The sequence below is a fragment of the Myxocyprinus asiaticus genome, chromosome 33, assembly GCF_019703515.2.
Source record: "Myxocyprinus asiaticus isolate MX2 ecotype Aquarium Trade chromosome 33, UBuf_Myxa_2, whole genome shotgun sequence".
Taxonomy (NCBI): domain Eukaryota; kingdom Metazoa; phylum Chordata; class Actinopteri; order Cypriniformes; family Catostomidae; genus Myxocyprinus; species Myxocyprinus asiaticus.
This window is the reverse complement of record NC_059376.1, coordinates 25,831,509-25,854,980: the sequence shown is the minus strand read 5'-3', so window position 1 is coordinate 25,854,980 and position 23,472 is coordinate 25,831,509. Positions and strand designations below refer to the sequence as shown.

Sequence of the window (23,472 nt, the reverse complement as noted above, 5' to 3'; positions counted from 1 at the left end):
GCTTGTTGAGGAGAGGTGTGCTAATATATTTCAAAGCAATTTGTGCCTGGCAGACAAAAAAAAAAAAAAAATCCCATGGAAGTAAAGGGACTATAATATCATAGACACCTGGGGGTGGTCCCTTTGGACTTGGGCCAGTAAGCAACCACGCAGAACACCCTAACAACCATACAGCAATGTACTAAATGTCACTCAGAACACAAAAGCAACCACATAGCAACGCCCTGGCAACCACCCAGAACACCCTAACTTTGTGGAATGTTCTTAGATGTATCACACGCCACACATTTGCAGTAATCAAGTCTCTCCCATGACTGAGGTAATCTAATGTTCAGATACACACACTGTGTGAGGCTAAATATACCCTCAACTGGCCTTAGAATGACGGACACAAGAGTGAGCCCAACAGGACCACTAAAAGAATGTTGGGAACTCACTATTGATAAGTGTGTGTGTGTGTGTGTGTGTGTGTGTGTGTGTGTGTGTGTGTGTGTGTGTGCGCATGTAAAAGTGACATGGTAACAAAGAGAAGGCTGTGGCAGGCTGTTACAGATTGTGTGTACATCCCTCATGACAGCTGAGATTGTTTAGTGTGTGTGTGGGTGAGTGAGAGAATATTTTTAAGGAGTGATAATCATTCACGACACACACATCTTTAGAGAGACCAGCATCAACCAGGATGAAATATTTGTGTAATTATATATTAAATTGTTGTAAATTGAAGACTCCTGCTTTATTCTTCATTTTTAATGGATACTGTAGAATGCATTTACATGTTTTCTTCCTTCTATTCCTTCTCTTTGTCTATTCAATACATCTATTGTTTTCTTTTGTCTATCTGTCTGTCTCATCACCTGTACAGAGGTTTCTTGAACAGGTTATTCTGCCCAAAGGTGAGTCTGTCTGGTCCAAATGACCTCAGATTCACCGCTGTTTCTTATAAAATCTCAAATATCTCTCTCCTCTCTTTGTTCTCTCTCAGTTACAGAGAGGTTCACATGAGATCAGGGCTCAAACAGCCTCCTGCAGCCACTCAAATTTGTCCTCCATTCATGATATTCTGACTAAATAAATCTCTTTAGTTTCTCAGGAAATATTGGCTGTGTCAGAAATCTGAAAATGTAGTATATGTGGTATGAAGGCATTATGGCATTTCCTAATCCAATGATTGCATAACATCCTGACTACTAAGATGCCTTAATCATGTTGGGTTTTTTAAGGCCAATGATATCTAGTAAGTGTGGATTGGAAGTTGTTGGAAAGGATAAAAATGGTGTTTGATGGAGCTGTTCTTAAATATAATTTGTATTTCATTTTTTTTTTTTTTTTTCAACTGAGAAATAAACATTGTAGTCATTACATATTTGTTTGGTTAAGTTAAACCAAAGTTAAGTTACTTCAATTTCATCATTAGACATGACATTGGAAGTCTGTCTGAAACCAGTTTCACCTCATTAAAAACACTGCAAGTTATTGACTGATTAGGGAGTATTGCAGCTGCCTTTGTTTTCGGACACAGTTGTGTTTTGGAAATGCACAGATCCTGTTATCACTTTGTATTACTGTGGTGCTGACAGTTTTAAATGTATTGAACCAATATTATTCCTGCCCTTATCTGTATCTCTTCTTCTTCTCTCTCCCTCTCTCTCTCTCTCTCTCTCTCTCTCTCTCCGTTTCCCTCTTTCACTGTGTTTTTATATCCTCATAAAAAACAATGAAGCTAAATTGAGTTTTCTTTATTGGCCTAACAGAAATTGAGGGGGGTTTGAGATGGAAATCAGAAATGTAGTATATGAAGCCGAACAGAAATGTACAAAATAATCCTGCTCTCTCTCCCTCTGTGTGTGTATCTCAGAGCTGGTGCGTAGCGGCAGGCTCCTGTCTCTCTCTGTGCCTGCTGGGGATCTGAACTCTCTGCTGCCGGATGAAGATGGCCGTCGCCTTTACATCGGTATGAAGAACCATCTGCTCTCCACCAGCCTGGATGACATTACACAAACACCCCGCAAGGTATGCACACACCCATATACACACCCACACACATACAGTGGCTCCTTCTCAAGTTAACAGCATTGTATGACTAATCCATCATGTTTAACCCTTAATGCAATCAAAAAGACATTTGGACATTTTTCCTTTCCTTAAACCTACTTTATTTAACAAAAACTGTCCAAGCCTCTACATTTACACAAATAACTGTGCAAATTGTTCCTAACTGTGTAACTGTAAATTCTTTGTCACATTGAATGGCAAAATTCATGTATGAATAGTTTTACAAACAATGCTCATGTTTCACGAATGAGGCTCAGGAGTGAATTCGTGTGTGCATGTGTTTGAGTTGTGAGTATGATGTGTTTGTACCATTCCTTGCTTGTCTGCATAACTGTGTATTCATGATTTCATCTCAGTAGTGTCAGAGTGGCATCCAACTGCAATTCCTCACATACTACATGAAAAAAATCAGCATATCCATCAACATTTAATATGACTAAGAGGAAACTTTTTGCATTGTTATGCGCACAAGATTAGATTATTATCTCTATGTGCGTGTGCTGTATTTCAGATACACTGGCCTGCAAATCCAGATCACATCCAGGACTGCTTAATGGCTGGGAAAGACCTGCAGGTGAAAAAGCAAAGTACACACACAATGTTTGGCTCAACTATACTCAGAGAAAACAGAGTGGGACTATATTATTATCCACATTTGGCTGGACAATCAAAAAACTTTAAAGCATTTTCTTTTTCAGGTTCAGTGTTGGCATGGTTACTGAATTTTGACTACACTGGGAAGCATAGACTTTCACTGTTTTTAAATTAAGCTAAAAATAAATTTTACACACTAACTGAAACCATAATCCTACCCATTAAAGAACACATATATATATAGCCCCAATTCTGAAAAAGTTGGGACAGTATGCAAAATGCTAATAAAAACAAAAATGAGTGATTTGTAAATTATAATCACCCTTTGCTATATTGCAAGCACTACAACTACACATCATATTATGTTTTACCCTGTAAATTTCATTGGGCTTTTTTTAAATGTACAGTCATTTCAAATCAGATGATTGCAACATGCTCCAAAAAAGTTGGGACAGTCGAGTGTTTGCCATTGTGAAACATCACCATTTCTTCTAATAACACTTATTAAGCATTTGGGCACTGAAGACACAAGTTTGTTAAGTTTAAAAAGTGGAATTTTCTCCCATTCATCCATTATGTAGGTCTTTAGCTGCACAATTGTATGGGGTTTTCGTTGCCATGTAATGCGCTTAATAATGCGCCACACATTCTCAATTGGAGACAGGTCAGGACTGCAGGCCAGTCTAGCACCCACACTCTCTGCTTATACAGCCATGCACTTGTAATCCGGGCAGTATGTGGTTTGAAGTTGTCCTGCTGGAAAATGCAGGGACGTCCCTGGAAGAGACGGTGTTGGATGGCAGTATATGTTGCTCCAAAATATTTACATATCTGTCTGCATTCATGGTGTTCTCACAGATGTGCGAGTTACCCATGCCATGGGCACTGACACACCCCTGGCCAATACAGACACAATACAGGCCAATCTTTTTCCTCTTTGGCCCGGATAACATGGTGGCTGTGTTTTTCAAAAACATTTTGAAATGTGGACTCTTTGGACCAAAAAACACAGTTCCACTGTTCTACTTTCCATCTAAGATGAGACCGAGCCCAGAGAAGTTGGCAGCGCTTCTGGACAGTGTTGATGTAGGGCTTCTGCTGTGCATAGTAAAGTCTTTACTTCCATCTGTGGATGCAGCGGTTTACTAAAGTTATCCTAAACCCATGTTCATGATACCTATTACAGATGAACGTTTTTTAAGACAGTTATGTCTGAGGGATCAGAGATAATGTGCATTCAGAAGTGGTTTTTGTCTTGCCGTTCACGCACCGAGATTTGACCAGATTCCTTGAATCTTTTTAATATATTGTGCACTGTAGAGGGTAAAATGCTCAAAAATCCTTCCAATTTGTCTTTGGGGAACATTGTTCTCAAAGTACTGGATTATTTGTTGAAGCATCTGTTGGCAAATTGCCAGGTCTTGAAAGATCCTTGCTCTTGAAGGATTAAGCTGTTTTTGGAGGCTCCCTATATACTATGACACAATTGCCTCACCTGTTTAACATCTGTTTCACATCCCCTTGTTATTTCAACTCGTCAAATTGTTATTAATCTTAAATTGCCCCTGTCTCAACTTTTTTGGAGCGTGTTGCAATCATCTGATCTGAAATTACTGTACATTTATAAAATAATAATAATAATTAATTCACAAGGTAAAACATTATATTATGTGTAGTTGTGGTGCTTGCAATATAGCAAAGGGTGAATATAATATAAATCACTCCTTTTTGTTTTTATTAGCATTTTTCATACTGTCCCAACTTTTTCGGAATTTGGGTTTTATATATATATATATATATATATATATATATATATATATATATATATATATATATATATATATATATATATATATTATATTTAAAAATTAAAAAAGTGTTCTTTAATGGGTAGAATTATGGTTCCATTTAGTCTGGATTATATATATATTTGGTTAGTCTGTATATACTGTATATACAGTATATAGCTTAAATTACATGTGCTTCCAATTATAGAGCATGCATTTTAAAAAATGTTATTAAATTATTTAAAAATATAAGCCATAAATGCCCGAGTATACACATTTCCTTTAGATTGAACTTTTTCAGTATTTTTATATTCTAAATTTGATTTTTAACACAGAGGAATTTTTTATATAGGACATGTTTCATCCCTTATCTCAAGAATCAGTGACATATCTACATATATATATATATATATAGCTAAGTAAACAGACACACAGCGCAGGCCTGTCTTATACCTTTATGTACCTCACGTTATTTACATAGCGTTGCTTTATGTGTCCAATCAAGTCCAGACACTCTAGTCTCAGACTGTTGCAGTTAAACTAATAAAAGCATTTCAATCCTCGCTGTCTGGACCTCTATCTGTATTAAACCACATTGACCTCATGAACAGACTTTGTTGTCTTGCTACTGGGAAGTGATTGTTTCCTGTTTGTGTCACAGATGGATTGTGCTAACTTCCTGCGAGTGCTGGAGTGGTTTAACCAAACACACCTGTATGCCTGTGGGACTGGAGCATTCAATCCTCACTGTGCCTTTATCCCTACCAGCCTCTTTCTTAGGGTAAAGAAGGACTACATTTCCCAGCATGCACTTTTCTGTTATGGCTTTAACTTGTAGTGTGAGTGTGTTTGGGACTCTGGCCTGAGTACATAATGTCAGATTAGTCTTAGATCACATAAATAGAGAATGGTTCATCTTGTTACATCGCTGCTGGTCTCACAGTCTGGTCAAGCTGGTCAGTTAGCTGGTTTTAGATGGGTTTAGGGCACTTTTTAGCTAGTCATGTAGCGAACCAGCTTAAACCAGCTAATACCTAAGATTATAAAAGTTATTGTGAGCATTAACATTACAATACCAATAAATTACTATAAAAAGTGTGTTACATACAGATTCAAACAGCCTTACAGAAGAGGAAAAAAGTAAATAATTTGAACTGTAAATAATATAAAGGACATTTCAGGCTGAGGAACAAACCCTGAAGTATGAAGACACTGAATCAGGGAAGGGAAAATGTCCTTATGACCCTCACCACAGAACGGCTACTGCCATCATAGGTAAGACATTAGAGTGTTTATCTGTTTGTGTAAGTGAGTATTTCTTCGGAATGATCCAAATCACTGTGTGTGCTTGTTTAGACGGAGAGCTGTACGCTGGGATCTCATCTGATTTTCTAAGTCATGATACAGCATTCTTTCGCAGTCTGGGAAAGCGACATGCAATGCGCACTGAACAGTATGACTCTACCTGGCTGCAAGGTGATGCATGCACACATACACCTTAGGTAGCATTATGAATACCCGACTACACTGAAACTAGAGTTACGCTTACAAAAATACACATAACCTACTGTTTACAACAATTAAATATACATTGTGCTCTACCTGTAACAGTTAACCGCAAAAATGTTACCTTATTCTTTGTGCAATAAAGATTTGCAGAAGTCTCTCTATATCTCTCTTTCTCTCTCTTACCAGGTGCTGATTTTGTGCATGTCGCAGCGATGTCAGAGAGTGATAATGAGGAGGATGATAAGGTGTACATGTTCTTCACTGAGCGTGCTCAGGAGGCAGAAGGGGCGGTTGGGAAGATCCTCTATTCTAGAGTCGCCCGTGTCTGTAAGGTATCTAGCAGTATGTTCCTACGTGCATACCAGCACTTGTGTGGCCCCTGTGCCTGAATGCCCACCTCCATGAGTCTGTTAGGACATGCTGGGTGACATATCTGCCTGTCCTCTCTGTCATTTTAATATTGCAAAATTATCATTAGAACCCTTACAAAAACATACGGTGGAAATGTTGCATAGTGAGGATATCTTCAAAAATAATGACAAAAATAGTTCTCATTTATCACTTAATGTCATACAAAGTCCAGTAAACATAAAAAAGCTAAATCAATATTTGGTGTGGCCACCTTTGCCTTTAAAACAGCACCGATTCTCCTAGGTACACCTGGACACAGTTTTTCTTGGTTGTTGGCAGATAGGTTGTTCCAGGCTTCTTGGAGAATTCACCACAGTTCTTCTATCTATTTAGGCTGTCTCAGACTGACACAATGTTCAGTGGGGGGCTTTGTGGGGGCCATGACATCTGTTGCAGGGCTCCCTGTTCTTCTATTCTAATCTTTTCTATTTGCAAAAGTAATGTTTGGGAGCCTAGCATTTATATTTCCTATCGACACACTAAAGCTGAAGATATAAATAACCATCTTAAGACAAATGCTTTTGTGAAACAACTTATGTGCCTAAGACTTTTGCATAGTACTGTGTGTGTGTGTGTATATATATATATATATATATATATATATATATATATATATATATATATACTCTCTCATTCTTTCTCTCTATGTTTCTATCTCTCTTTATAGAATGATATTGGTGGTCAGCGTAGTTTGGTACATAAATGGAGCACGTTTCAGAAAGCTCGTATTGTTTGTTCTGTACCAGGACCTGATGGAATGGAGACACACTTCGACAAGCTGCGTGAGTAATACACACACCTTCAGATACATATCTGATGGGTCAGATACCAGATAGACATTCTGTACATAAAGGGTCAAAAAGGCAAATTAATTAAGTATTAACTTTTTTTTTTTTGTACATCCACATTATAAAGAGGTGCCAAAATCTATTGATACATAGTGCTCTAAGGTTTTGTGATAGCCTTGTAATTTAAAAGTGTGTTTGTCATATGCCTAATCTTCCCTGAATTATGGAACATAGTTTATCAGTACACTCACTCACACACCACACACACACACAAACCGGTTTCTTATCAATCAGTCTGTGTAAACAAAGTCCTGGCATAAAATAAACAATTCCTTAGTTAGACCCAAGCAAGTTTTACTATTGTCATGTAGTCTTGTACACATACAGTAGTAAACTGCATCACCAGTTCTGTCTGCCTTCCCATTGCACGGTTACCTACATATATTCTATCTTTAAGATATACACATGCATACACATTAAAGAAACAAAGACACACATTCAAATATTCATTTCAGTTATCACAGTGAAGATATCAGCTCGCCCAGACTATACCACCCAAATAGTCCTGTTACTAGCAAACACATGATATCGCACACTCTGAATCATCACATATGCACATATCACATACATAGCAATAATGAAAAATCAAAATGATTTCCATATCAGACTAAAACTTTTAGCAAATATCTGAAAGTAGCTCTGTACAGAACCAGTCTTTGTCCTCTCCTAAACACGCATTCAACAGCACCATGGCAATCTTTACAGAGCAAAGTTTACGTACCTAACTCTGAACATGGCCAGTTATGTTCATGTGTTAGAGAGTGTGTTTATTTCTCTGCCTATCAAAGTGTTTAGAGCATGCAAAACAGCTTTTCCCAGATTGGCTAACACATTTATTTTTACTGACATCATAATGTGTATTTCAATATTTTAATCTAAATTAAAATCTGTGTACAGATGATGAGACAGACAGATAGACAAAAGAAAACAAGATGCAACCCGTGACGTTTACATTGTGCTCCACAGCCCATAAACAACTACATCTTCCATAATCTCCCCGTGCATCAGGGGCCCTCATGTTGCCATGGTTATTGTGGGTCAGACCACACTGCAGTCAGTGAATGTTAATCAGGAATAATGAGATAATAGAATATATATAGAGACTTTTATAAACTGGCTCTCAAATGTGAGTTAAAATCATTCAAGTTCAAGTGAGAGCTGAAAGGTTAGAAGGTCTGGTATCAATGAGTTTAGATATTGTCCATATTTTTGTGATGCTGCCAGTTTCTGTGGTTCCTGGTTTGAACCTGGGTTAAATTGTTCTTGATGATTTTATGAATTTTGAATATTGTTTAATTCAAGTATTGAATATTTATTGAATGTTATTTAGAGATTTGTTTTGGAATTGTTTGTGTCTCTTAGTCATGTGTTTGTTTTTGTGTATGTATGCATGCAGTATATATGGTATATGCACCTGTATGTAAGGTGAATTCAGGTAAAATGGGATAGATAATTTGAGAGTGTCATAGTCCTGTAAGATTTAACAGACAATCACTATAAATAAAATAAACACTGTAAATAAAATAATGTAAACACAACTGTACTGGACAATGGCACAGCAACAAGTGTTGGGGAGTAACTAATAGACTAACATATAGTTAATTTCCATGATTTATTATTCTGTGGAGATGTTCCTATGCAACATTTTACGTGTATTTTTGCATTTAAATATTTAGTTGAAAGCTGCTGTTCATCACAATTTTTTTAACAGATAAATAGAGAGATTTGGGAAAGTAAGCATAATGTTCACAGTCATTTTTACTGTAGATGACTGAGCAAAAAGTGAAGCATTTTACCAAACCTTTCTGAATGTATTGCAGTTGTGGAGTCACATGACGAATGTGTTTTAAAAATGAGCAAGTCCATCATATGCCATGTGTGTTGGTGGTCTGTCTAATGTTTTGAAGGCCGCCAGTTTCTGTGTGTGTGCATTTTCACGTCTGCGGAGGCACCCCTATCCTGTTTGCCCATAATCTAGTGGCAGTGCTAGACAGCTGGACAGACGGACGTAAGGATGGATAAGGATAGATAGGGGCAGGATAGAGATGTGTCAACAAGTGGATGGCAGACAAAACTATCTCTCCTCAAGGAGAACAAAACTTTTTGTTTGGAGAAATTGACACAAGTGAAAGAGGAGGAGAGAGAAGTTGGTGAAGAGCAACGAATGGGTAGTGGTGAAAACAGTGAGACTGAAAAGAGGAAGAGGAGAATGAGGAAGGGAGGAGGGGTGAGAGTGATATAAAGGATAACAGTGCAGTTAAGAAAGAAAGAAAGTGTGACCAAAAAAGAAGCACTCATCAAGCACCAACTGCGAGTAAAATTGGTTTTATTGGGTAAATAAAATGTTACACCAGTTAAGCATTTTAAACAGCTTGTAACATTATTACGAACTGCAACATTTCTTGGTTTAAGAATGATAGTCACTGATGTACAAGTGCATGGAACATCAGTTGCGACCCTCATGTCCTCTGGTCAGAGGATCTAGGCCTACCTTAAAGGGATAGTTTACCCAAAAGTGAAAATTCACCCTCATGCCGTCCCAGATGTGAATGACTTTCTTTTTTCTACAGAACACAAATAAGATTTTTAGAAGAATATCTCAGCTCTGTTGGTGATTGTTCGCTGTGGTGACCCCTAACGGGAGCAGCTGAAAGAAGAAGAAGAAGATCTCAGCTCTGTTGGTCCATACAATGCAACTGAATGGTGATCAGACCTTTGTAGCTCCAAAAATCACATGAAGGAAACACAGAGGAACTAAGAAAATCCAAAAAAGGAGGCATGAAATTAATCCATAAGGCTCCAGTGGTTAAATCCATATCTTCTGAAGCAACATAATGTGGGTGTGGGTGAGAAACAGATCAAAATTTAAGTCCTTCTAACACTAAATTTCCACTTTTACTTTTACATCTGAAAGTCACATGTAGTGCCTGTTAAGTTCAAGTGGAGATTTAGGGTAAAAAAGGACTTAAATATTGTTCTGTTTCTCACCCATACTTATTATTTTGCTTCTGAAGATATGGATTTAACCACTGGAATCATATGGATTAATTTTATGTTTTCTTTATGTGATTTTTGGAGCTACAAAGTTCTGATCACTATTCACCTGCATCGTATGGACCTACAGAGCTGAGATATTCTTTTAAAAGTCTTAATTTGTGTTCTGTTGAAGAAAGAATGTCATACAAATCTGGGATGGCATGAGGGTGAGTAAATGATAAGAGAATTTTCATTTTTGGGTGAACAATCCCTTTAATGAAAATTATCTAAAAGACACATTTGTGAAATATTCTTTGCTTTAAACCACTAAAACAAAAGGAACAAAATCATGATGGGTCTTCACTTTTCTAATTTCAGGTGCAGTTTCATGGGAGATGGAGACTAGCTTGAGTTACATACAAAAACTAAATAATTTCACTGTTTTAGGGACAAGTATATATACTGTATATAAAAAAATTAAAATAAAATAAAAACACCGCAAAATATAGTTTTATGACCAGTAAGCAAAATGTGTGGCCTTTAAACTTCATTTTAGAACCTGATTATAGGCTTTTTATTTGTTTGCGTGTAGAAAATACAGAGGAGGTGTGTGTGTGCTTTACTGCATTTTATAGTGCTGATCTGGTTTATGTTCTCCATTTTATAATAGTCTATGAGAGTAAGTAATCTATCTTACTTCTCAAGTAAAAGCATGCACATAGCATGCTCTGAATGTGTGTGTGTGTGTTTGATTTGGTAAGGTTAGATCATATCTGACATGGCTGGAATGTGAGAATGCAGAAATGAGAATGCAGAAATTGACTACAACCTGGTACACGACAAGGCCAAGATATGGATGTGTGTGCTTTATTGTATATTATGTCTGTGTTTTTTTTAACAGAAGTGAAAAGACAAAACATGTTGCATTATATGTTTATTTGTAAAAGAAAGAGAGTGTGACTAGGTAAATGTTATTTTTCATGAGTGTAATATTCTAACCCTGTTTGTTTTTTTGTTTTTTTGTGCCCATAGAGGATGTTTTCATTCAGCGTGGAAAGGACAAAAAGAACCCTCTCATCTATGGGCTCTTCACCACTACAAGGTGAGTCATACACACTGACTTGAGATCAGATTTATAACACTTCATTGATTCTTTTGTGAATTACATTTGGAGCCCAACAACATGACTGAACCAAGAGTACACTGTAACAAGGGTCAGTTAACCTAGAAAATATGCTTCACGTGGTAACATTTTAATGACCTGGTATTATTCAAGTGTATTATTTAATATGACGGAATCAACGACTACTTCAGGTTACATTAACAAAAGTAACAGAATAGCAAAACAGAATAGCTTTCCCAAACACTCCCTTCCATTGGTCGGGAAATAGATAGTTCTGCCTTATACTCACAGCATTGGTTGAGCCAATGGTGCTATGTCAGGATGCTCAAACAAACAGAGCAATGTTTTGATGGCAATACAGATTCACATTGTTTAAAGGGGAATCAACCTACAGGTGGCTTACTTATATTTGTCTATACATATTGATCTGGGATAGGAGAAAGTATTTTAACAACCCAAAAATTACACACATTACCTTTAATAGTCAGGAAGAGGGAGGGTCACGTGGCGCCATGCAAGGAGCAGACGTGTGAGCAACGAGCTCTGCGCACTTTGCTAAATTTTTAATTATTTTTATGTGATAACCTGGTGAAATTCGATACAGTCAGTTACACATTTGCTCTTTGAGGTAAAATATGGCAAAGAAGTCAAAATCCTCGGGCTCTGGAGACATTAAAAGACACTTACGTGCTCAGGATGAAAGCCCAGTCAGGCCTACAGACTGGGGACTCGATTTGGTTGGTGCGACAAGAGAGGAGATCCAGCGTCAACTGCCCAACATGTCGGTAATGCTGACGAGGATTCTTGCTGACTTGGAGGATCTCGCTGTTATACGTCTATCGATTACGGTGATGGAAACAAAATTAGTCACAAGAGTGACGGATGTTGAGAGACGAATCGATTGTCTTGAGTCATCGGAGAGGGAATTACCCGCTAATCCACCCGTGACCAAAGATGATTTAGAATGTGTCCTTGGAAAAGTTGAAGATCTTGAGAATAGAAAGCGCAGGGATTCTGTCCGAATTGTTGGAATTTCTGAGCATGAGGAGGGCAGAGATATGGTGAAATTCTTGGATGAACTCTTCCCGAGTCTGCTCGACATAACGGGCCGCAGGCTGGAAATCGAGCGAGCTCACAGAGTTCCGGTGGGTAGATCTATTGAGGGAAACAGTAGATTTTTGTCAAATTTCTGAGATCATCCGATAAAGATCTTATGTTGTGCCAGGCGAGGAACAAGGGAAGGCTTTCCCGGAAGAATCTGAGTATTTTCTTGTTCCCGGACTTTGTGAATTCGACAAGAGAGAAACGCGAGCGATTCAAGGAGTGTAAGAATCTCTTGCATCAAAGAAATATCATTTTTGCACTGATGTTTCCGGCCAGACTGAGAATAGAGACGAAGGACGGTCGCAAAGTATTCACGTGTCCGAAACAAGCACTGTCTTTTATACAATCTATGAGTGAGTAAACCATTGGGGTTTTTCTCATGTAAGTGGATTGACTCACTGTTCATTGACTCTACTGTTGGAGGAAGTTGGGCGTCATTTTTGTTTCTTTTTGCGTTGACTCCGCCTGGTGGCTGGAGTCTGTTTGGTGGAATAACACTTTTCCTTAAAGAATCTTTTGCATTGACGGAAGATCGCTTCAGCACTGAAGTTCCTGGCCAGATTGAGATTAGACACTATGGATGACCGCAAAATGTTTACATGCCCACACAAAGGATGTCTTTTTTACAGTTGGCGGTCTGAGTAAGTCATGGTGTATTCTTTTCATGTGCCCTCTATGTGAACTTGACTCATGATCACCCGATGAACCGGGATTCCTGTTTTGCTGCTGTTTATGATGGTTCCGCCTAGCGGCTGGAGTTTGCTTTGTGGAATAACACTGCTTTGGGACAGTTTTGTGGATGAACCTGCATGTTCTTTGTTCTTATGCCTCCTGTTGGCTGGGGTTTGATTTGCGGAGTTTTTCTGCGGGACATTGGAATGATTACGTCATCTGCTGCATTCATAAGCAACCGGTTCACTGTTCATCTGTTTGACTGTTCGAGGACACTGAACGGTTTATAGTGGCTGGAATTTTGTTCTGTGGAAGAACACATCTTTGAGTCAGTTCTGTGAATGAATCTATACGTTACGTTTGTTTATGATGCCTATTGGCAGAGGTTTGTTTTACAAAGTATTTTCTGTTATGTAATTTTGCCTTACAAATTTGTGAGGCAAAATTAAGCAATCCGATGGCAAAGTTGTCGTGGGGGTTCTTGCAGGCGTGCGTGGACCTTTTGAGTTTGGAGGAATTGACAGCAGTTGGCGCTCTCGTGCGCGGTGTCAATGCGCACATTTTCTTTTTTTTCTTTTTTTTGGGGGATCGGGGGGGAGTTCGGAGTTTGAATGTTGCACTAATGGGGATTGTGGTCTGTATAATCTTGTTTTTGACACACATTTTTTTTTCTATTATATCAAGATGTCAATCATTAATATGAATGGATTATCCCTCTCCACATGGAATGTGAATGGGTTGGGGCACCCCATAAAAAGAAGAAAGATTGTTACTTTTCTTAAGTGTAAGAAATATGATACAGTGTTTCTTCAAGAAACACATCTTTCCCCACAGGAAGCTGAAAAATTTGGGAAGGTATGGGGTGGACATGTTCTTTTTAGTGCTGGCTCAAGTAAGAGCAGGGGAGTTATTATATTGATAAATAAACATCTACAATTCAAATATCTCTAACAGATTAAGGATAAATTATCCTTACAGTGTCATTATTGTTTTAGTTGAAATTCAGGGACAAAGGCTGATCTTGGCTAATATTTATGCACCTAATGCTGATGACCAGGGCTTTTTTATATATCTTGAAGGGATGTTGCAAACCTTATGATATAATAATGGGAGGAGACTTTAATCTTTTGATGGACTCAGTTCTTGATCATAGTGAAGCGAAAGTGTGTAAGCCCTAAAGCAACAGTGACACTTCACAGGATGTGTAAAAATCTTGGTCTTGCAGATATCTGCTGACTTTTGAACCCATCTGGTAGGGACTATACATTTTTTTCATCAGTTCATAAAATCTATTCTAGAATAGATTCTTTTTTTTTATAGTCCCTCATTTCATCTGTAGTCGATTGCTCAGTTGGAAACATCTTAGTCTCAGATCACGCCCTGGTGAGTTTAGAGATGTTGCCACATACGGAGAAAAAGAAATCATATAGTTGGTGCTTTAATGTATCCCTTTTGCAAAATCCTGATTTCCAACAAATGTTAAAGGCTGAAATCAATGTTTATATGGAGATCAACTGGTCCTCAGTATCCTCTGTGGGGTGGCTTGGGAGGCACTTAAGGCGGTTCTTAGGCATCGGATCATACAGTATGCATCATTCCTCAAAAAATCCAAAGCACAAGAACTTGTGGAATTGGAAGGGAATATTAAAAGGGCAGAGGCAGAGCTGAAATGTCGTATGTCATCTGATGCCCTCAGAGAATTGACCCAATTGAAATATAGATATAATGCTTTTTTTTGCGGAAAGTGGAGTTTTGGTTATTCAGGGCAAGACAGTCATACTTTGAGTCGGGGGACAAAGCAGGGAAGCTTTTAGCTAGATATATAAAACAGAGAGAGTCTTTTTCTACCATTCCCTCAATAAAATCTTCTGCCGGTGAAATATTTACCTCGACCAGTGATATTAATAATGTTTTTAGGGAGTTCTATTTTGATCTCCATAGTTCCACGTTTTCATCTACTGATGAAGATATTGGAAAATTTGTGGATCCATTAGAACTCCCTAAACTGACGACCGAGCAAAAAATCTCTCTTGATTCTGAGTTAACCTTGGAGGAGCTTGACGAGGTAATTAAGTCCCTGCCTACAGGCAAAGCTCCAGGGCCAGATGGATTTGCCGCTGAATTTGTTTAGATCTTGTGCAACAGAATTGGCTCCACTTTTGCTAGAAGTTTATACAGAAGCATTAAAGAATGGAAAGCTTCCCCCAACCATGACACAAGCCCGGATCAGTCTGATTCTTAAAAAGGACAAAGATCCAAGTGAGTGTAAAAGTTACCTTCCAATTTCCCTGATCCAGTTAGATGTAAACATTCTGTCAGAAATTCTGGCTAACTGATTAAGTAAAGTTATGACATCTCTTATACATATAGATCAGGTGGGGTTTATTCGGGGCCGCAGCTCTTCTGATAATATTAGGCGTTTCATCAATATCATGTGGTCAGTGGTGAATGATCAGACTCCGGTCGCTTCCATCTCACTCGACGCTGAAAAGGCATTTGATATGGTTGAATGGGATTATCTTTTTAAGATTTTGGAAATGTATGGGTTCGGGAGTACATTTATTATTTGGATTAAGTTACTTTATAGACACCCTGTAGCAGCAGTACAAACAAACGGATTCATTTCAGATTATTTTACTCTGAATAGGGGCAACCGGCAGGGTTGCCCACTTTCCCCATTATTGTTCTGTCTTGCCCTGGAACCATTAGCAGCCGCAATAAGAAAAGAGGATGATTTTCCAGGGGTGATTGCGGGAGGTGTGGCGCATAAGCTTTTGCTTTATGCAGATTATATTTTATTATTTGTCTCCAACCCTTCTAGATATATGCCTTGCCTCCACAGAATTATTAATTCCTTCTCCAAGTTCTCAGGATACAAATTCAATTGGTCTAAATCCGAAGCTTTGGCTCTGACAGCATACTGTCCAGTAGTGGCTTTCCAGCCGGGCGCTTTCCAGTGGCCCAAACAGGGCATTAAATATTTAGGTATTTTATTTCCACCAAATTTTACTTAGTTAGAGTTAATTTTGACCCTCTAATAAAAAGATTTTCGAGCAATGTGGACACAAGGGCTTCACTACATTTATCGATGATTGTGAAGGTCAATGTAATTAAAATGAATTGTATTACAAAATTCAACTACCTGCTACAGTCACTCCCTATAGATGTGCTCCTCTCTTATTTTGAGCAATTTGAAAGTATAGCGAAGTCCTTCATTTGGAATGGTATGCGTCCCGTATTGCACTTCAACAAATTACATAGGCCGGTTTACAAAGGTGGACTAGGCCTACCCAAGATTTTGTTTTATTATTATGCTTTCGGTCTCAGACATTTGGCTCATTGGTCGCTTCCACCTAAAATGGCCTCTCCTTGGTTTTATATTGAACAAGAAGTTATTGCCCCTATTTCGCCATTGCAGGACCTGTCTATCAAATTAACCGGTAAAATTAAGTTACACCCAGTCATCTCACATTTGAACTCAGTATGGACAAAATTGTCCAAGTGTTTAATTCAGACATTTATTTGAGTGCTGCTTCGAGCATATGGTTGAACCCAAAATTATGTATTGATAAGTCCCCCTTCTGCTGGTCAGAGTGGATTGTCAGGGGGGTTGCTGCAATCGGTGATCTATATGAGAATGGAGTGTTGAGATCCTTTGATAATTTGACTCAACATTTTGGGATTCCCAGATCTCAGTTTTTTAGGTATTTACAGTTGTGCCACCTGCTCTGTACTATTTCTGGGAGTAGCGTACACCCCCCTAGAGCAGCAGATACTTTGGGAGAGGTGCTTGCTGCTTTTGGTAAAGGACATGAGGCATCAGTGTATTACACTTTGCTAATTCAGAGTTTGGGGGATGGAGCTTTAACTTCTATTAAGAGATTATGGGAGAAAGATTTTAATTTGGTGTTGGAGGATGGGGTGTGGGCTGGGATTTAAAAAAACATCAAGTCTGCATCTAGAGATGCAAGGGTGCGCCTTATGCAATTTAAGATTTTGCATCGATTTTATTGGACCCCCTCTAGAATGTATAGGCTTGGTCTTAAAGACACACCCACCTGCTGGAGATGCCAATTGGAAGACGGGGACACATCCCATGTTTTTTGGGGATGTGTTAGGATACAAGAGTTTTGGTTGAAAGTACAGAGGTTCGTATGCGAAGTGGTCAACACACGGTTTTCATTTTGCCCCAGATTGTGTGTTTTGGGGGATGGAGCGGTCCTGCATGCGGGTGATAAATACGTGGAGAGTTGGGTCCTGCCAGACGTGATGGCAGGCGGTTAATTCTCGAGGGATGGAAGTTGTCTGATGCGCCCTCGTTTCATGAGTGGTGCGTTGAGCTGGGTAGGGTGGCGGCGTTTGAGGAGATGGTGTGCAGAAGGCTGGATAACATGGATATTTTCATTAGGAAGTGGGGCGGTTATCTGGCCTTTTTGGAGGGTTCTCGGGGAGGGGATTTGGAGAGGGATTAGAGTTTTTTTTTTAATTGTTTTTATTTCTGTCTAAATATTTCCTGTTTTATTGTCTATTTGTGTGTCTTTGTCAGTTGACTTCCGATCACTAGAGTGCTTGTTTGTGTCGGGTGGGGTGGAGGGATTATTGCTCAGAAAAAAAACAAAACAAAAAAAAAACTTTTGATTTCATGTGGTTTGAGGTTGTATTTTCTATTATGTCTGTGTGATTTTCTGCATGAATCAATAAAAATTTGTTATTAAAAAAAAGTCAGGAAGAAATAGCTCCTAGTAACTGTACAGTATTTTTACATTTTTTACAGTGTAGCACTAGCAGTTAACTTTCCTCTGTGTAATTCATGATAAATAAAATCAATACTTGCATCATGTAATTATATTAATTTATAATTTATAAATTAATATTATAATTTCATAGAAAGTAATTGAAGCCCTGTATGTGTGTGTGTATGTGTGTGTGTATGTGTGTTAGGGGTGTGGATGATAAAGTATTAAGTATTACTGACTCATACTTTCCAGCTGGTCTAAGATGACATAAATGATGCACCCATGATGTTTAAAATACCTTAGAAGTTGAACCCATTTTACATCAGCCATCTCAAGTAGCGTGTCTTTTGTTGTAATTTGTCTGTGTGTCTTTCCATATATGTGTGTGTGCGGCCATGGTTTTGGAACAGGCTGAGTAGGGTGGAGTGCACAGTGAAATATGGATTAAAAAAAGAAGTATGGAAAGAGTGACAGTGTTATTGGTCTCTGTTGAGTTGTTCCACTGAGCATGTTAAATCCCTCACTTACTCGTAAAGACTGTAACTTTCACAGCAGATGCTAAGTCAAATTCAGATCAGATGCCATTTTAACCGTCGCTGAGGAGTCAGTGCCTTGCTGCCTACTGGTATAAAATGTTAACCGAAGTGCCACTCACATCTGGCCCAGTAAGGTTTCTCTGCTTATATTGTAGATTGATCATATAAGTAAAAATGTATGGAGTACTGATTGTAGAAGTGTAAAGAAAAAAAAAAAAAAAAAAGTAGGTTAATTAAGAACTGAATAAGATGGATTCTCTTAAAAGCTGAAGTTTGTAATTTTTCGATGGTAAAATACTTCTATTCCAGCTTCATATAGAGACTAAGCCATTCATGGGTTCATTCCCTGAATAGTGTAAACTATCACAACATTGCTTAGTTTGCTGGATCATCCCAACCAGCCTGACATAACAACATTGGGCTCAACCAATGGCGTGACTTTGGTGCGGTTTTTTTGACCAGTTTCAGGAGGGGGAGTGTTCAGGAAAGCTGTCTGAAAACCATCATTATTTTTGCAATTTAGTTTGTTGAAACTAGTGGTGCAGAATTACAAACTTCACCTTTTACTCCTGGTTCATTTTGATACTCTGTGATTTATTTCCATACAGGTTGCTAGTTTATACTATTTACTTATTCTATCAATCAATCAATCAATCATGAATGTATCTGTTTGTGTGTGTATGTGCTGGTCTCTTCTGCTTACAGCAACATCTTGAATGGATCCGCTGTGTGTGTTTACCGGATGCAGGACATTATTCGAGCTTTTAAAGGAAACTTCCTGCACAGGGAGGGACAACAGTACAAGTGGACAGAGTATACAGGCAGAGTACCCTATCCAAGGCCTGGCACAGTGAGTTTTCCCATCTGAAATAATCATTACCAAAAATAAATAATTCTGTCCTTCAAAAATGTGATGCTTTGCAGGTCAAATAGATCTTTCAGATCTAAAGCTGCAGTGTCTAATTTCTGTACAATTAATTGCTGTTTGTTTAAAGGGATAGTTCACACAAAAATTAAAATTCTCCCATGATTTACTCACCCTCCTGGCATTCCAGATGTGTATGACTTTCTTCTGCAGAACACAAATGAAGATTTTTAAAAGAATATTTCAGCTCTGTAGGTCCTCACAATACAAGAGAATTGGTGCCAAAATTTTGAATCTCCAAAATCCACATAAAGGGAGCATATACGTAATCCATACGGCTCCAGTGGTTAAATCCATGTGTTCAGACAGGATATGATAGGTGTGGGTGAGAAACAGATCAATATTTAAGTCATTTTTTCATAAATTGTCCTCTTAACCAGTAGAGGGTGATAGGCATTAAGACTGTGAATCACTAAAAACAGAAGTAGTATGGGGAAGTGGAGATTGACTGAGCTGCGAGGAGAATTTGTAGTAAAAAAGGACTTAAATATTGATCTGTTTCTCACCCACACCTGTCACGGAATTAATGGAGGACTCAGGGATGCAGAGAAACAAATAATGGTTTATTGAAAAATACAGGGAAAATGAACACAGTGCAGATCTCCAGCTCAGGATGCAGGTGAATGGAGGCGATAAGGCATAGGTGAGGATGAACACGGTGACTGATGGATTTGGGACAATCCAGGCAGAGAGCAGATGAATGCGATGGCAGAGTAAGTAATCCAAGGTAAGTATCTCCAACAGAATGTCCACAAAGTAATAATCCAACAGGTAACTGAGAACTGGAACAAACTAACAGAAACAAACAAAAGAGCAAACAGGACAAGACCGACTGACTGGCAAGACTGACACGTTACACAAACAAACAGTCTGACACTAGCCACGAGAAGCAAGAGGGTATATATAGCCAGGGTAAATGAGAAGCAGGTGGCAGTAATCAACTCGTGAACAACACGAATGAGCATTCCCATGGAAACGCCACTCATGCGGGAAAAAGAAAAACACACAAGGGAAAACAATCACGCAAACACACAAGAAAGAGACAGGCAGCCTCACCGAATCGTGACACACACCTATCATATCGCTTCAGAAGACCTGGATTTAACCAATGGCGTCATCTGGAGTACTTTTATGTTGCCCTTATGTGGATTTTGGAGTTTCAACATTTTGGCACCCATTCATTTGCATTGAATGGACCTACAGAGCTGTGAAATTATTCTAAAAATCTTCATTTGAGTTCAGATGAAAGAAAGCCATACACATCTGAAATCAGGTGAGTAAATGATACGAGAGTTTTCATTTTTGGGTGAAGTATTCTTGGGACCTGGCATAGCAACATTGGCTTGACCTTTTGGCCAAACAATGACAGAAAAATGTTTGAAACTATTTTGAAAAACATGTCTTATTTATACAAGTGTTTTAAACAATTCTACACTGCAGCTTTAAGAAGTATTACAGTCAAATTTTGTAAACAAATTAATTGCAGTATTTATAAGATTTTACTAGAACTAAAATATTAGGGGCTCTGAAATCATTTTGTTAATTTACTCTTATTATTGGACAGTAACACAAAGCTTCCTCTGTCAATCTTCAGTGTCCCAGCAGCACTTTTGGAGGTTTCCGATCCACAAGAGAATATCCTGATGATGTCATCTTTTTTAGCCGGACACATCCTTTAATGCAGGAGGTGGTACATCCTCTTAGAGGCCAGCCTTTGCTGATCAGAGTAGGAGTGTCTTATAAACTGACCCGCCTACTTGTGGACAGAGTGGAGGCTATAGACGGACAATATGATGTGTTGTTTATTGGCACAGGTGTGTGTTTACTATGTGTGTGGTAAATAATCAAGTGAACTTCAGGTGTACTTGTTTCATGTATTTCAGAATGTATTTTTGGTTCAAACGATGTTTTTGCAAAATGTCTTTTAAGTTTGTAAAAATGCATATATTTGTATTTACCAGACTCTGGCCTGGTTCTGAAAGCAATTCACCTCCCTAAAGCCAACGGACAGAATCAGGCGTTCACTCTCGAACAAATGCAAGTGTTTAAGGTAAAGGTGTCACCAATTTTACATTACATATTTATTTGGATAGTCTATTGATCTTTAAACATTAACTAGTCATCTATCATTCAACAGCACAAGTCACCAATCACTGCCATGATGCTGTCCAAGAAAAAGGTAACATTTTGATGGAAGCAAATATTTAACATACATTAATATACATCAAATAAACCAAAACACTTGTATCACACAATCCTTCTCATACTGTCACCATGGCAACATGTGGCACGGTGGGAGATACTTAAAATGTAACTGTGAATTTTCACACGTTTCCCACAAATCACACCACTGAAACATGCAAATTTACAACAGAGCACTGTTATTCTTTTGCGGTATACAGTATGTGAATGTGGTTTCAATATTTGGGCTTATAGCCCAGTTTTCCAGCTCACTAAAACATCCAATTAATTTAAAAGCAAAAGTAAACAGAAGTAAACAGGATCGCAGTCTGGCCCATTTCATAGTGCATGTTTTGTCTCCACCAGTGGTTATTTGCTGGATCTGCAGAGGGTGTGGTTCAGTTGGGTCTGTTCCACTGTGATCTATACGGCCAGGCCTGCGCTGAGTGCTGTCTCGCTAGAGACCCATACTGCACCTGGGATGGGCACTCTTGCAGCCCATATATGCCAACTGCACACAGGTATCACACATGTGCTCACACTTTCACATACATTTGATACACTGTAAATTGACTGTAAGTTTAGTTTAATAAAGGAACACAAATGTAATTGTATTTCACATTATTTAAAATTTAATGAAGTATATAAAGCCAGATTCAATTACATTTATGACAAACTCAGTTTAAATCATCCATCAAATCAATTGTTTCCCATACACTAGTACCGGTATTTTATGGCAAAAGTGTTGGTATTTGGGGTATCTGAAATAAATCTTATCTGAAACATTCCATACCGTCTGCAGGAGAAACATTCGTCAGGTTAAGGATGACGGCAACCCGCTGAACCAGTGTGTCAGACAGGGAGGTGAGAGACACAGACAACCAGACATATACAACCAATTAACATCCTACAGCACTGTGTTTTTTTTTGTTCATTTTTATGGCTTTTTATGATTTCATCCTTGTATTTAGATCTGGGTTGGTAACACAAAGGTTGCATGAATTAGATTGATACAGTAATCAGGCATGACAACTCTCTAAAAGATTTAGCATGTTAATGTGGATATGACATATTGATAGGCAGGGTTGGGAGGGTTACTTTTGAAATGTTTTCCACTATAGATTACATGCTGTAAAATGTAATTTGTAACATATTCTGTTAGATTACTCAAGTTCAGTAAAGTATTCTAAATACTTTGGATTACTTCTTCAGCACTGGTAGATATTTTCACTTGTTTTGACTATAAAAACTCTGCCAGTACATTAAGAAAACCTAAATATCTTATGCAGTGTTCTTTCTAAAACAAGATCAATCAAATTGATCTTCTTTTAAGGATGTTTAGATATTTTTACAGGAAAACAATACAAAAATTATCAAGAATATTTTTGCCCTAATATCAAAGGTCTTACTAGAAAAAATTAATTATGATCCAACGTGAATTTTCTTGATAAAAAAATATGATCGTTCCTGGTAACATGTGCATGTAAAATGGCTAGAAATAGCATTTTAGCTTAGCGTAAAGCTGACAGTTTACACAAGGTTTCTTTCTATTTCTTCTGCTCCAAACTTACTTCAATCTTACTTCTCCGTCTGCTCGTATGAATGTAACACTTCATAAGAAAGTGTTTCTCCGCTGCTCAAATGCACTTTGGATCACATCATTTATATGTATAAATGTTTTCCATCTGAAAGGACTAAATATTAAATGACAATAAAATGCAAAGTAATCTCTTCAGTAATCAAAATAATTTTTGAATGTAACTTTATTCTAATTACCAATTATTTAAATTGTAACTGTAGTGGAATACAGTTACTTATATTTTGTATTTTAAATATGTAATCCCGTTACATGTATTCCGTTACTCCCCAAACCTGTTGATAGGATATTGTGAGGGACTCAACATGGAGGTCAGAGATGTAATCGTTGAAGCAGGCAAACTAGTTGTTAACCAGTCCAACCAGGCAAACAGAGCAAAACAGTAATCCAAAAATCAGTAAACCAGTAAAGCAGGCACAAT

General features: G+C 38.1%; 1 protein-coding gene across 2 annotated transcripts in view; it reads left to right on the top strand.

The window, feature by feature from the left end:
• The window catches only part of LOC127424496 (semaphorin-3ab-like), a 35,640-nt gene that overhangs the window by 3,072 nt on the left and 9,096 nt on the right, over positions 1 to 23,472 (top strand). For both annotated transcript variants that reach the window (XM_051669776.1, XM_051669775.1), the window contains 14 exons: positions 1,856 to 2,010; positions 2,564 to 2,626; positions 5,095 to 5,214; positions 5,615 to 5,708; positions 5,790 to 5,909; positions 6,129 to 6,274; positions 7,021 to 7,135; positions 11,210 to 11,279; positions 19,054 to 19,198; positions 20,868 to 21,087; positions 21,235 to 21,323; positions 21,411 to 21,452; positions 21,821 to 21,975; positions 22,257 to 22,318. In XM_051669776.1, coding sequence (XP_051525736.1) covers positions 1,856 to 2,010; positions 2,564 to 2,626; positions 5,095 to 5,214; positions 5,615 to 5,708; positions 5,790 to 5,909; positions 6,129 to 6,274; positions 7,021 to 7,135; positions 11,210 to 11,279; positions 19,054 to 19,198; positions 20,868 to 21,087; positions 21,235 to 21,323; positions 21,411 to 21,452; positions 21,821 to 21,975; positions 22,257 to 22,318 — 1,596 coding nt within the window. The remainder of the gene's footprint in view (positions 1 to 1,855; positions 2,011 to 2,563; positions 2,627 to 5,094; positions 5,215 to 5,614; positions 5,709 to 5,789; positions 5,910 to 6,128; positions 6,275 to 7,020; positions 7,136 to 11,209; positions 11,280 to 19,053; positions 19,199 to 20,867; positions 21,088 to 21,234; positions 21,324 to 21,410; positions 21,453 to 21,820; positions 21,976 to 22,256; positions 22,319 to 23,472) is intronic.